Source organism: Babylonia areolata, chromosome 13, assembly GCF_041734735.1.
Source record: "Babylonia areolata isolate BAREFJ2019XMU chromosome 13, ASM4173473v1, whole genome shotgun sequence".
In the NCBI taxonomy this organism is placed as follows: domain Eukaryota; kingdom Metazoa; phylum Mollusca; class Gastropoda; order Neogastropoda; family Buccinidae; genus Babylonia; species Babylonia areolata.
Window position 1 is genome coordinate 7,380,792 of NC_134888.1, and position 14,511 is coordinate 7,395,302.

At 43.9% G+C, this 14,511-nt stretch overlaps 1 protein-coding gene across 1 annotated transcript in view; it reads left to right on the top strand.

Annotated features, from left to right (window-relative positions):
- The window catches only part of LOC143289019 (uncharacterized), a 15,216-nt gene extending 1,137 nt beyond the window's left edge, over positions 1 to 14,079 (top strand). The window contains exons 2-11 of the mRNA XM_076597789.1: positions 1 to 44; positions 1,068 to 1,243; positions 2,583 to 2,678; positions 4,148 to 4,186; positions 5,100 to 5,218; positions 5,781 to 5,887; positions 7,371 to 7,533; positions 8,669 to 8,778; positions 10,102 to 10,363; positions 12,088 to 14,079. The exon at positions 1 to 44 is cut by the window's left edge and continues 30 nt beyond it. Coding sequence (XP_076453904.1) covers positions 1 to 44; positions 1,068 to 1,243; positions 2,583 to 2,678; positions 4,148 to 4,186; positions 5,100 to 5,218; positions 5,781 to 5,887; positions 7,371 to 7,533; positions 8,669 to 8,778; positions 10,102 to 10,363; positions 12,088 to 12,958 — 1,987 coding nt within the window. The 3' untranslated portion in view covers positions 12,959 to 14,079. The remainder of the gene's footprint in view (positions 45 to 1,067; positions 1,244 to 2,582; positions 2,679 to 4,147; positions 4,187 to 5,099; positions 5,219 to 5,780; positions 5,888 to 7,370; positions 7,534 to 8,668; positions 8,779 to 10,101; positions 10,364 to 12,087) is intronic.
- Positions 14,080 to 14,511: the final 432 nt, after the last annotated feature.

A 14,511-nucleotide genomic window follows, 5' to 3' on the forward strand; every position in this document is an offset into this window, starting at 1 on the left:
GCAGAAGCGACAAGCGTTGGCAAAACAGAGGAAGGAAAACCCATGTAATCAGCTAAGACAGATTTTTGGTTGAATTTGTTTTTTGATTCTCTCTCTCTCTCTCTCTCTCTCTCTCTCTCTCTGTCTGTCTCTTTCTCAGTCTCTCTCTTTCTTTCTCTCTCTCTCTCCCTCTCTCTCTCTCTCTCTGGGTGTCTTGTCAGTTGAGTTTTGTTTATTTTGAAAGGGGGAAGGGGTTTCAGGTCTCTTTCTTTTCTCTGTGTCAGTGTCATGAGTGTGGCTCACATGTAAGTCTCTCCCTCTCTCTCTCTCTCCCATGGAATGTACATACAAGCATGATGAAACACACAAAATGCAGTGCTGAACATGCACTTACACAACATGCTTTAACACATACGCACACACTCAGGCCGTCTGTGAAAGAGTTAAACTTAGGGGAAAAGCTCAACGAAACAATGACAGCCAGTTGCCCAGAGTAAGTTGGACTTGGAGTAAGTTACTTGTTAATTTATAATATGTGCAGACCTGCTAGTGTGCACGTTAAAGATCCTGTAATCCATGTCAGCATTCAGTGTGTTATGGAAACAAGAACACACACAGCATGCACACCCTCGAAAACGGAGTATGGCTGCCTGCATGGCATGGTAAATAAACAAAACGGTCATACACGTAAAATGTTACATGTCTGTCTGAGTGTGAATGTGTGCGTGCCTGAAATCTGAATGACACAGGAAACGAATGATGAGCGCCCAGTGGCAGCCATCAGTCAGCTCTACCCAGGTAGGCAGCTTGTTGTACAAATGACCCCGTGTTTGTAAAGCGCTTAGAGCTTGGGCTCCGACAGAGGATAGGCACTATATAAGTATCCATATCAATCAATCAATCAATCAGTATACCAATCTGCATCCCTAAGTCTAAGCTTTCACTTTATTGTGGATGAGCATTTAAGAATTAAATGAGCCTAAGAGAAATTTCCTGTTTTAGCTGTGTTTGAAGCAAACAGTAAACTTGAGTGGGTTTTTTTTTTTAACTGAATTGAACTTGGAACCCTGTTTCCCAAATGTTTACAGCTGATGAGAGCCAAGGAGCAGACACAGAGGAGGAGGAACGGATAAGACAGGCCGTGGAGGAGGAGAACGCTCGGCAGAACGCGGAATGGGAACGCAGGGACAGCCTGGCACACCGCCTGTGGATGGAGAGAAAGGAACAGGAGGAGAGGGAAAGGCAGAAGAGAGAGGAAACAGAGGTGAGGGAAAGGCAGAAGAGAGAGGAAACAGAGGTGAGGGAAAGGCAGAAGAGAGAGGAAACAGAGGTGAGGGAAAGGCAGAAGAGAGAGGAAACGGAGGAGAGGGAAAGGCAGAAGAGAGAGGAAACAGAGGTGAGGGAAAGGCAGAAGAGAGAGGAAACAGAGGTGAGGGAAAGGCAGAAGAGAGAGGAAACAGAGGAGAGGGAAAGGCAGAAGAGAGAGGAAACAGAGGAGAGGGAAAGGTAGAAGAGAGAGGAAACCGAGGAGAGGGAAAGGCAGAAGAGAGAGGAAACCGAGGAGAGGGAAAGGCAGAAGAGAGAGGAAACAGAGGAGAGGGAAAGGTAGAAGAGAGAGGAAACGGAGGAGAGGGAAAGGTAGAAGAGAGAGGAAACCGAGGAGAGGGAAAGGCAGAAAAGAGAGGAAACAGAGGAGAGGGAAAGGCAGAAGAGAGAGGAAACAGGTGAGGGAAAGGCAGAAGAGAGAGGAAACAGAGGTGAGGGAAAGGCAGAAGAGAGAGGAAACAGGTGAGGGAAAGGCAGAAGAGAGAGGAAACAGGTGAGGGAAAGGCAGAAGAGAGAGGAAACAGAGATGAGGGAAAGGCAGAAAAGAGAGGAAACAGAGGAGAGGGAAAGGCAGAAGAGAGAGGAAACAGAGAGGGAAAGGCAGAAGAGAGAGGAAACAGGTGAGGGAAAGGCAGAAGAGAGAGGAAACAGAGGTGAGGGAAAGGCAGAAGAGAGAGGAAACAGAGATGAGGGAAAGGCAGAAAAGAGAGGAAACAGAGGTGAGGGAAAGGCAGAAGAGAGAGGAAACAGAGGTGAGGGAAAGGCAGAAGAGAGAGGAAACAGGTGAGGGAAAGGCAGAAGAGAGAGGAAACAGAGGTGAGGGAAAGGCAGAAAAGAGGGGAAACAGACGTGAGGGAAAGGCAGAAGAGAGAGGAAACAGAGGTGAGGGAAAGGCACAAGAGAGAGGAAACAGAGGTGAGGGAAAGGCAGAAGAGAGAGGAAACAGGTGAGGGAAAGGCAGAAGAGGGAAAGGCAGAAGAGAGAGGAAACAGAGGTGAGGGAAAGGCAGAAAAGAGGGGAAACAGACGTGAGGGAAAGGAAAGACAGAACGCACAACTCTTGACTTCTTTCAGAGACTTGACATCAGCTTACTAAAGCTAGGCCAACAACAAGAAAGCAAGAGCTGTGTGATCAATTATTTCTCCACTGCAGTGGGAATTTATTTACAGCTTAGTCTTTTGTGATGATCCGTGAGAACAGCTGATGGATATGTTTGACGTTTGCAGCACAAGATTCACAATAAAAAAAAAATTGATGGATATGTTTGATGTTTGCAGCGCAAGATCCGCGAGGAGTGGCAGGAGAGGGAGCGGAGGGAGAGGGAGGAGCAGGAGAAGAGGGACAAGGAGGAGGCGGAGAGGAAAGAGAAACAGGTGATCTGGGTCGTCCGACTGGCCCTGGACACTCTGGATGAGATATCCTGTGGTGTGGACATGGCGCTGTGGGCAGTGTATAGATGGGTTTCCTTTGTAGGGAGGGGTGAAGATTGTATGTATATCATACATCAGAAAGTACCAGAAATGACGGAAGGAAGTAAAAATCAGAACGTGTTATCATGAATACTTGATGAGATATCCTTTCATGTGGATGTGGTGCTGTAGACAGTGTATAGATTGGCTAATTTGTAGGAAGGGGGAGAGAATGCATTTTCTTTATCAGAAAGTATCAGAAATATTAGAAGAAAGTATACATCAGAAAGTATTGTAACATATACTTGATGAGATATCCTTTTGTGTGAATGTAATGCTGTAGACAGTGTCTAGATTTGATATCCCAGGGCAGGTCAGCATGACCCAAAACTGTAGTCTGTGAAGCGGACACTTTCTCTTTCGTGGGCTTTGTCAGTGGATGTGTCATGTGCCACATTTATTGTACTGCCCTTGACAACCAGATTGTTTTTCCTTAACGCTGCAACATCCGTGAGCTGCCGGGGGGTGTTCAGTGATGAGAAAGTATCTTTTGATGGGAGGACGTGTAGTGCTCAAACTGTTTACATGCAGTAATGCAGCATGTGTACTGTGTACTGCTTAAACTATTTACATGCAATGATACTAGAGTTCAGGTTGTGTGTAGTTGTTAAGAACTGTTGTTGGTCTTGTTTTGTTTTGTTTTTTTCTTTTACTCCTCTTGCTGTCCTCTCTGTCTGTCTTTCTGCTTTGTCTTTGTGTGTGTGTGGGTGTGTGTGTGTGTGTTTGCCATATGTAAAATTGACGCATGCAAGTGTGCCCCTGTTTTGAGGTGGTGAAGGGAAACCTTTGTTGGAATGTAGAATGCTCTTCCAGTAGTTCCGGTGTTATTTGTGTGTGCATAACGAATTGATCAGGCAGTGGAATCCATAACAAAATTCATCAGTGCAAAAATGTGTCATGAGATTCAAGTTACCCCCCAAAATATTTGATGTTTAGATTTGAATTTTGAAATGGATGACATGTTTTCAGTCCAGTACTACAGCCTTGGTCACTGGACTGGGCTTGAACTTAAGGCCACACTGAGTAGAGTTGAGCTGACAAGTTGGTGTGTGTGTATATATATGTATGGGTCAGAAATGTGTGACATCTAAATGCTGTCTTTCATCGCAGACAAGTCTCTGTGTGTGTGTATATATATGTGTGTGTCAGAAGTGTGTCAGATCTAAATGCTGTCTTTCATAGCAGACAAGTCCATGTGTGTGTGTCAGAAATGTATCAGATCTTAACCCAGTCATTCAAAGCAGACAAGGTTTGTGCGTGTATGTGTGTTTGTCAGAAATGTGTCAGATCTTAACCCAGTCTTTCAGAGCAGATCAAAGGGGGTGACTGTGGCTGTGTGACCTTTATGTTGTGCTGGTTGTCTGCCCTTGTAGGACTGCCTGCTGAAACAGGCCACCAAGAATGAAAACAAGGTGAGACACACAGAGAGAAGGGGGGGAGGGCATGGGGGGTGCAGGGGGGGGGGGATCATTCATAAGAACAACACACATAACGTATTCATTCATGTAAACAAGAAGCTGCAGAAACTGAAGACCCTGTAATCCATGTCAAAATCCGGGTGAAAAGAAAGGTGGGGGAGAGGTGGGGCTCTTTAGGAAAAGGTTCAGTTTCGATTTAAGGCCAGACTTCAGAAAGTTTAAAAAGTTACTATTGATATTAATCCATATGAGAGGGCAGATCTAAATATTGGCGTAAATTAAGAGAAAATAAATGAACAACTTTCATTGTTGCCTTATCCTTGTGTTTAACAACTTGTGTGAAAGCCTGGGTTTTTTTTTTGGTTTTTTTGTTGTTGTTGTTGTTTATTTTCCATTATTATTAAGATATTAGGTGGATTGTGGGGGTGGGCTATCCAGGGACAAATGCATGTTTCATAAGTGTGTACTAATGGAAATATATTGTTTTTGGAAGCAGGGTGCTTAATTGCATGTTTTGTCACAATGAAATAAGTATCCACTTAGTATGCTCCAGGTAACACACCATTTTCTGTTACCAGCAAATTTGGTGCAGCTGACTTTTTTTTTTTTTCTTTTTTTTTTTTTAATTGTTCTTCTCTCACTAATAAGATAAATAAAATAAAAATTGGAGATGATATGTTGTATGATTGAAAGGTTGGATAGATATATACAATTTATGCTGTCCTTTTCAATGTAACAAAAGTAATCATGAATGCATGATCTTTTTCGGCTGTGATTATGAAAAATACGCTCATGATGATGCTGTGCTAATCTTGCACAATTGATATTTTTAGTCTTTTACTCGACAAGCACTAGAAGATCCTAATTTCATTTCTCTTTTCTTTTCTTTTATGACAATATCTTTCAGGAATGGCACAATCCTCTGGCACCAGTGAACTACAACAGCGGCAGTAATGCAGAAATTATCCGTGAGGTGAACAGATGTCCGTTCTTCACCAAAACGGGTGCTTGTCGCTTTGGGGACAGGTGGGTGTAATGACAGAATGTCTGCAGTGATCATTGCGGATTCCCTCTCTTCTTCTCCTTCCTTCTTCACTTTTTTCATTACCGTTGTCCTCTACAGCTTTATTTTCTTCATCTTGGTTGTTTCTTATTTTTCTTCTCTTTCACCATATCCTTTTTGCTTCTTCTTCTTCTTCTTCTTTTTCTTCTTCATCTTCTTTTTCATCTTCTTCATCATCTTCTTCTTCTTCTTCTTCATCTTTTCCTTCTTTTTCATTTTCTTTTTCTTTTCTTCTTTTGCTCCCTTTTCATTTTCTTTTTCTTTTCTTCTTTTTCTCTTCCTTCTTCATCTTCTTCTTTTCTTCTTCTTTTCTTCCATCTTCTTCTCTTCCTTCTTCTTCATCATCTTCTTTACTTCTTCTTCTTTTCATTCTTCTGCATCTTTTTTTTTCTTCTTCTTCTTTTCCATCTTCTTCTTCATTATCATCTTCTTCTCCTTTTCCTTCTTCATCTTCTTCATTATCATCTTCTTCTTCTTCTTTTCTTTTTTCCTTCTTCTTTTTCATGTTTTGTGTTGATGTTCCAGATGTTCCCGGTCTCACGTGCGTCCTGACAGCAGCAGCATTTTGCTCATCGCCGGCATGTTTCACAGTTTTGAGCTGAAGAAATCCAGTGTCGACGATTATGACACCGGTAGGTTACTTTGTTTTTGAGACAGGCAATTAGCTGGGTATCCAGTATAACGTGTGTGTGTGGTGTGATGTGTGCTCATCGAATGTGTTTCAGTACTGGGAAAAAAAAAACAACTTATTTTATTGTGGAAATAATCCCTCTCTCTGGCTTGTTTCCCAAGACATCTTCAAGGAGAACTGATGTCAGTATGGAAAAACTGCACTTGCCTTGCCTCTCTTGTGTTTCTTTTAAGACAGGAAGGCTTTGCATTCGAACTGTCATGTGTACATGGGTTTTTTTTCTGTTCATATTAAGGTAAAGCTTTAAGGTCCTGTAGCTTTTAACAGCCCTCAGGGCAGTGAATGAATACCCACTGTGTCTAGAGAAGGGCGTCTAAAGGAGGGGCCCAGTCCTCCCCTTCCAGTGTTAGTGAAGTCAGGTAGCCATTCACACCTGGGTGGAGTGAGGGAAGTTGGATTGAGCTTGAGGTGTCTTTCCCCAGGACACGGTGTCATACCATAACAGGGCACTGAACTCTGGTCACTGGTGAACACTGGATCACAAGTCCTGCGCTGGATTCTGCCACACTGCCTCTTGTGCTCTTAGGGTTTTGTTTTTGTGTGTTTACTGTTATCTGAATGGAATGGCAGTGTTTTGATTTTGATTTTTTTTTTTTCTTCCCTATGTACAAATTGCTTCTTTCACTTTAGTTCTTTTTTTAGGGCAAGGGCTGGATGGGTATTAAATGAAAAAAGTTCATTGCTTATCTTTTAAGTGCCTATCCTTGGTCAGAGACCAAGCTCTAAGCGCTTTACAAACACAGGGTCATTCACACAACAGGCTGCCTACCTGGGTAGAGTCGACTGACAGCTGCCATTGGGTGCTCATCATTCGCATCCCTGTGTCATTCAGATTTCAGGCACGCACATATACACACTGAGACAAACATGTAACATTTAACATTTTACGTCTGTGACCGTTTTGTTTATTTACCCTGCTATGTACGCAGCCATACTCCGTTTTCAGGGGTGTGCATGCTGGGTATGTTCTTGTTTCCATAACCCATGCTGACATGGATTACAGGATTTGTAACGTGCGTATTTGATCTTCTGCATGTGTATACACACAAAGGGGGTTCAGGCACAAGCAGGTTCAGGCTCAAGCAGGTCTCCACATATGTTGACCTGGGAGATCGGAAAAATCTCCACCCTTTACCCACCAGGCGCCGTTCGAGATTCTGTCCTGGGACCCTCAAATTGAAAGTCCAGCGCTTTAACCATTCGGCTATTGCACCCGTCATCATCTTCTTCTTCATCGTTTGTGGGCTGCAACTTTCACATTCACTCATATGTACACAAGTGGGCTGTACCTGTTTTTTGTTTTGTTTTTTTTTTTTTTTTTTTACTTGTATGACCGTTTTTACCCCCGCCATTTAGGCAGCCATACTCTGTTTTCAGGGGACCCCATAATGAAGAATCTGTCTTGTATGTCTGACTGTGTGCAGACATGAACCTGGAGTACGAGGACAATGAGCTGTATGCTGCCTTCCGTGAGTTCTACCTCGACGTGGTGCCCGAATTTAAGTCTGTGGGGAGGGTGGTCAACGTTAAGGTGTGCTGCAACCACGAACCTCACCTCAGAGGCAACGTCTACGTGCAGTACAAACGGTGAGCGTTTTGCACGTCCTTGCTCGCTGGTGTTTGATCACCACGCAGCTTACATCACAGAGCTACATAAGCCCACAGCTGGACCAGCAGCAAAGTTAGAGTTGTATGGTCAATGCTTTCTCTCCACTACAAAAAAAAGGCCTTTACAGCCTAGTCTTTTGTCAAGGACTATGACTCTCAAACTAGGAGGCAAAATTGCAGTCTCTTAGTGCTGCAGCCTTGAGGGCTAGTTGGCCTTTGATGACCGTTGTGAAATCCTCTTGGCAGAGAAAGTAATTTAGGCAAGACACTCTCCACTAGAATCAAATTCTAAAGCAGATTGGCAGGACAGAAGTTGCCTCTGTTGTTCTGATAGTCATAGTCACAAAGTCAGACAATAACTGACTGTCATACTCACTGGTCTTCTTCTGTTTCTGCTTCTGCTGTTGCTGCTTCTTCTTCTTCCGTTCAGTTCTCTCCAGTGGTGAGTTTTTAGACAGGCCATTGCTACTCGTCAGTGTTGAGATGACAGATTTCTTTGAAGAAAGTTTCCTTGCTCAGAATATAAAGCTGATCTTACTTGTATATTTCAGTGGTTTCACAGCGCCTTCGTCAGCATAACAGGAATGTCTTGGGTTGGACAGGGTGTGACTGAAGTGATTCACTGCTGTGTTGCCTGGCCACAGGCACCTGATGCTGGCATTTCAATAGATTGTCACAAAGTGGAAAGAGTTCCAGGCCAGTATTGCTGAGCAAGGTGGTGTGAGACCACTGAAATGTCCGAATTATTTGGCGTCTTGTCACTGTCACTGTCCATGAAAACTTCCCCCTGCCATATACATCTCATTTTTCTGCATCTCCAACATCAGAACTTAAACAGACACAAATTAAATGGACAGGAGATTGATGAAGGGAAGTAACACTTGAAACATGGTTTGGATTGAAAAAAAAAGATGTGGACAAGTTTTGGACATAGAATTCACTGTCACAATTATACTCAGGAGGCAGTGATGGGTGGTGCTGTACTGTCAGGAGTTGTCTCGCAATTTGTCTGCAGTAAGTTAATTTGTGTAGGTTTTGTTTGTATAGCTTTTTTTGTTGTTGTTTTTTTGTTTTGGTGTTCCTGTGTGTGTAATGATGTGCTCACTGCCTTCAGGGAGTCAGACGCCCATGCTGCTTTTGTGAAGTTCAACGCCCGGTGGTACGCTGGTCGTCAGATCACCTGTGAGTTCGTCAACATCGCCAAGTGGAAATCGGCCATCTGCGGTCAGTACTCGTATTCCGTTGTTTTTCCTGTGTTGAGTGGCTGTGTTTATGCATGGTGTGAAACTGATGAAAAATACTTTTGTTAGTAATTTGTGTGGCTCCACCCAGGTGTGGGTGGTACCTGACATCAGTTGGAGTGATGGCCTAGAGGTAACGCGTCCGCCTAGGAAGTGAGAGAATCTGAGCATGCTGGTTCGAATCACGGTTCAGCCGCCGATATTTTCTCCCCCTCCACTAGACCTTGAGTGGTGGCCTGGACGCTAGTCATTCGGATGAGACGATAAACCGAGCTCCCGTGTGCAGGATGCACTTAGCGCACGTAAAAGAACCCATGGCAACAAAAGGGTTGTTCCTGGCAAAATTCTGTAGAAAAATCCACATCGATAGGAAAAACAAATAAAACTACATGCAGGAAAAAATACAAAAAAATGGGTGGTGCTGTAGTGTAGCGACGCGCTCTCCCTGGGGAGAGCAGCCCGAATTTCACACAGAGAAATCTGTTGTGATAAAAAGAAATACAAATACAGTACAAATACAAGGAGAGGACTGGGCCCTGCCTCCCTGTACCGAGGCCTAGACAGTGGATATGAATTCACTGAGCCCTAGACAGTGGATATGAATTCACTGAGGCCTAGACAGTGGATATGAATTCACTGAGGCCTAGACAGTGGATATGAATTCACGGAGCCTTAGACAGTGGATATTAATTCACTGAGGCCTAGACAGTGCATATGAATTCACTGAGCCCTAGACAGCGGATATGAATTTACTGAGGCCTAGACAGTGGATATGAATTTGCTGAGCCCTACACAGTGGATATGAATTCACTAGACAGTGGATATGAATTCACTGAGCCCTAGACAGTGGATATGAATTCACTGAGGCCTAGACAGTGGATATGAATTCACTGAGGCCTAGACAGTGGATATGAATTTACTGAGGCCTAGACAGTGGATATGAATTCACTGAGCCGTGGATATGAATTCACTGAGCCCTAGACAGTGGATATGAATTCACTGAGCCCTAGACAGTGGATATGAATTCACTGAGGCCTAGACAGTGGATATGAATTCACTAGACAGTGGATATGAATTCACTGAGCCCTAGACAGTGGATATGAATTTACTGAGGCCTAGACAGTGGATATGAATTCACTGAGCCCTAGACAGTGGATATGAATTCACTGAGGCCTAGACAGTGGATATGAATTCACTGAGCCCTAGACAGTGGATATGAATTCACTGAGCCCTAGACAGTGGATATGAATTCATTGCCCTGATGGCTAGGGGACCCTTAACCCTAATCTCTGTCTTCACTTTACAGGTCTGTTTTTCGCCAAGAGGTGCCCCAAGGGAAAGACTTGCAACTTTCTGCACGTCTTCCGCAATCCTGGCAATGAATTCTGGGAAGCGGATCGAGACTTTGACACCCCATCAAGACGCGACCGACGCAACGAAACGCCCGTGTGGCAGCCTCGCAGTGAACGTCGCAGTCACCACCGCAGCAGGAGTTCACGGTCAAGGTCACGGTCACGGTCCAGGTCGAGGACACGCGAATCGTCAAGGTCCTACAGCAGTCGTCACAGGTGGGTCGTGGGGGGTATTACATGCGTGTGTGTATGTGTGCATGATTTCAGAATGCCCTCACAGCAAAGTTATGGAAGAGTGTTGTGATGCTCTTGATGCGTCCATGTGTTTCTCCCCCACACTCTTCAAAGCTCCCCTCCACCTGCCGCCAGCTTTCTACTGAGCCCTTTGACTGACTTGACTTGTCCTGACTTGACAGACCTGAATTGACTTGACTCACCTGACCTGATTTTGATTGACCTGACCTGACTTTACTTGATTGACCTGAATTGACTTTGACTTGACTGAATTGACTTGACCTGACTTCAACTGACGACTGAATTGACTGACTTGACTTGACCTGACCTGACTTTACTGAATTGAATTGACTGACTTGACTTGTCGTGACTTCGCCTGACTTGTCCTGAGTTGACTTGCTGGTGGATGAGGCCTTGTTTCTGGTGACAGTTTGGGTGAAGCGCTGTGTGGTTTGGAAAGAAAGAAAGGACTAGGCCCCTCCGTCCTGTGGAGAGTCGTGGACACAGGGGGTGTGGATTCTAACCTGCTTTGGGGACAAAATCTGTATCCTCATTCCATCCACTTGCACTCCCAGGTGTCTTCTCAGCCTGGCTCTTTTTTTTTTTTCTTTTTTTTTTATTAGTTGTCTGACCCAGGTTTTAACAGAATTGTCATTTGACTTGGTTGTGTTTTTCGTGTTTGAAAGGAACACACATCTCAGCACTGATACTGTTGATTCTGTGTAGCTGATTGGGCCAAAAACCTAACTGCATGAAACACAAATTATTTGTTAGGTTTTTGGCTGAAAAGTTACTCACACAGATGTTTCCAGTTTCACACCATGCAGAAACACTGACCATTTATCACTGGAAAAAATATTGAATACGTATTGACTGTGGATGGCTATTTCCATTTGGCAGTGATGACATTCACATGTCATCTGATAACCAGCGTACCATCAGGCATTGAACTTCAGTAGAGCAGCGTGGCCTCACATCACTACACACACACAGGAAAACCAACACAAACAAACCTAACAAATATAAAGTACAGGAAGAAATCCTCACCCAAATTGCACACATTGTAGATGAACGATGAGATATTCATTTATTCATTACTCGCTCTTTCCTGTTTAATTACACATACTTAACTGTGACCCAACTAGTGCAGACTCCGGCAGGGGTCTGACATTCCTGTCCTGTGCAAACTACTATCCGCCTATGCGGAGAAAACGAAAGCAGCTACGGCCAATAACCTCCCAGAAGTAGGTTATTTAAACGTAATTTTGGATAGAAAATTTCCTTTTTCTGCTCTTCATGTCTGGAACAACCTTCCACATCATATCTGTTTTTCAGACTCCGTCTCTGCCTTTTGCTCTTCACTAAAATTTCATCTTTTCAGAACCTGTCTGTAAGCACTGTCGGTTTCCTGTTTCTGCAACACAGCCCCATGTCTGCCAGTTCACTTTGTATGGGAAAAGGAAGGGGTGTGGGTTGTGTTGGGAGGGGGTGGGGGTGGGGGGGTCATGAGTAGTTCATGTAATATGCAACTTATTCTGTCAGAAAAATCACCCAGAGTTCTTGGAAAAAGAGAGAGAGTGAGTTACAAGTGGTTCATGTAATTTGTAACTTTTTCCGTCAGGAAAAGTGCCCTTAGCTCTTAGAGAGAAAGGGCGCCACACAAATTATATCATCACTATCATCATCACATAACCTGTGTCATGCAGGTCGGCCAGGGGCAGACATCCATCCCCAGACTCTCACTCCAGACGGAGGTCCAGGGAGAGGTCAAGGTCGCCATCGGAAGCCACGGCAACACGGAGCGTCTCCCCGCAGCGCTCTCCGCGGCGGCAGAGAACACGGTCCAGGTCCAGAGAACCCCGTCACAACAGCAGTCCGCGGGATTCCACACGGAAAAGATCGCGCCACTCCCCGTCCAGGTCGGCCTCCACAGACCCTTCTTCCAGGGGGAACGACTCTGTGTCCAGCAGAAAACGAAGCAGATCCCGCTCTCATTCAGCAGAAAGCAAGGCGGAGAAGAAACACAGGAAATCCAGATCTCGTTCCCAGTCCACAGAAAGCAAGGCGGCGAAGAAACACAGAAAATCCAGATCTCGTTCCCAGTCCACAGAAAGCAAGGCGGAGAAGAAACACAGAAAATCCAGATCTCGTTCCCAGTCCGCAGAAAGCAAGGCGGAGAAGAAACACAAAAAGTCCAAGCACAAGAAGTCCAAAAAGTCTGGTAAGAAAAAGAGGGAGAGAACTGCGAATTCTCCCAGACAGGGCCCCATCTCTGTGCCTCAGTTTGAGGAAAGCGACGAAGAGAAGCAGCAGGGGAGAGACGATGAAGGAGAAGGAAAGGAACATTCCCACTGCAGTGAAGAAAAGGAAAAGGAACATTCCCACTGCAGTGAAGGAAAGGAACATTCCCACTGCAGTGAAGAAAAGGAAAAGGAACATTCCCACTGCAGTGAAGAAAAGGAAAAGGAACATTCACACTGCAAGGAACATTCCCACTGCAGTGAAGAAAAGGAACATTCCATAGGCAGTGACACAGTCACAGAAAAGTGTGCGCTTGCTCAGAATGGGGTGTCGTGATGCAGCTTTCTGAAGCACAGGCAAGAGATTTTGTTTTCAGAATATTTTTTGTTCTCTAACGTTCTGTTTCTTTGGGATGATGGTTGTCTCAAGTGGGCGTCAAAGCGTGCGGACAGATCCACAGACGCTAGACAACATCTGCTTGGAAATCTAAATGGGAGCAGATGCCGGGCATGTATTCACCCAACATGCTGGTAAAGGCTTCGACAGTTTTGAGGACCTACATGTGTTTACAGAAAAACTTCCGTAACTTGCTTTATATATTTTAATTCTTGACAAACAAGGCGAGTAAAAAGAGTTTGTAGCAATATAACATCAGGGAGAAAAAGGGGAAAATTGAGCTGTCCTGAGTTGTCGTTGCTTTGTCAGTTTGATTTCCAAGCAGATGTTGCTTTGTCAGTGTTGGGGCTCATGTACGTTTATGTGTATTTGACTGTGCTTTCATACCTGTGAAACTGCATGTTTGGTGCATATGTTATGCATGTGTGGGTGTATGTGTATGTGTGAATGTGTGTCTTCATGTTTTACATTTATTTGCTAATTTATCATCATTGTTGTCTTATTTATTTATTACTACTACTACTACCTTTTTTATATTATAATTATTATTTATTTATTTATTTACTTATTTATGTACGCTTATCTATTATTTATTCACCTTTTTTCTTTTTTTTTCTTTTTTTTCTCTCAAGGCCTGACTAAGCGTGTTGGGTTACGCTGCTGGTCAGGCATCTGCTTGGCAGATGTGGTGTAGCGTATATGGATTTGTCCGAACGCAGTGACACCTCCTTGAGCTACTGAAACTGAACTGAACTGAAACTGTCAGTTTGTGGACGAATCTGGACGGTCGGTCTGTGAGTGATTCTCACCGCTTCACCACCACGGCTGATTTTGCCTTTTTGCCGGTCTTGACAGCATGCAAGATGTATAAAAATGAATGGTTGGATTATATAGTGCAGAGTTGTTGGTTTTTTTAATTTCGTTGTTTTCTTCATGGAAGCAATGCAAGATGTGATTGGATTTTATGATGCTGAGTTTTTATTGTTATGTTTTGCTCTTGACAGCAATTCGAGATGTGTAAATGAATGGTTGGATTGTATAATGCTGGAGATTAAAAAAAAAAAAAAGTTTACATTTGGTTTTCAATGCAATTATTTTTTTAGAGTATGTTTTGTCTGTCTGTCTGCTTGTCCGCCTGTCTGTCTGCCTGTTTGTCTCGTATGAGTCACACACAATTTGAGCAGTCTTACATACAGCAGACTGCACACTAACGTATCACCAAAATGTATTAACAGGTTAATACTCAAACAGGTCGCATGTTGGAACATTTTTTCCACTATATTTATGTTCAATGTAACATCCATAGCCCATTCAACCGTACAGTGTTGACAGCCTGGGCAGGCTTCCCCGTCATACTGATGCAGAAAAACACAGAAAATATACCACAATAGACCAGTTTTTCCTGGAAACTGACACAAATATTTTCCCCTTCACTAGACCTTGAGTGGTGGTCTGAACGCTAGTCATTCGGATGAGATGATAAACCGAGGTCC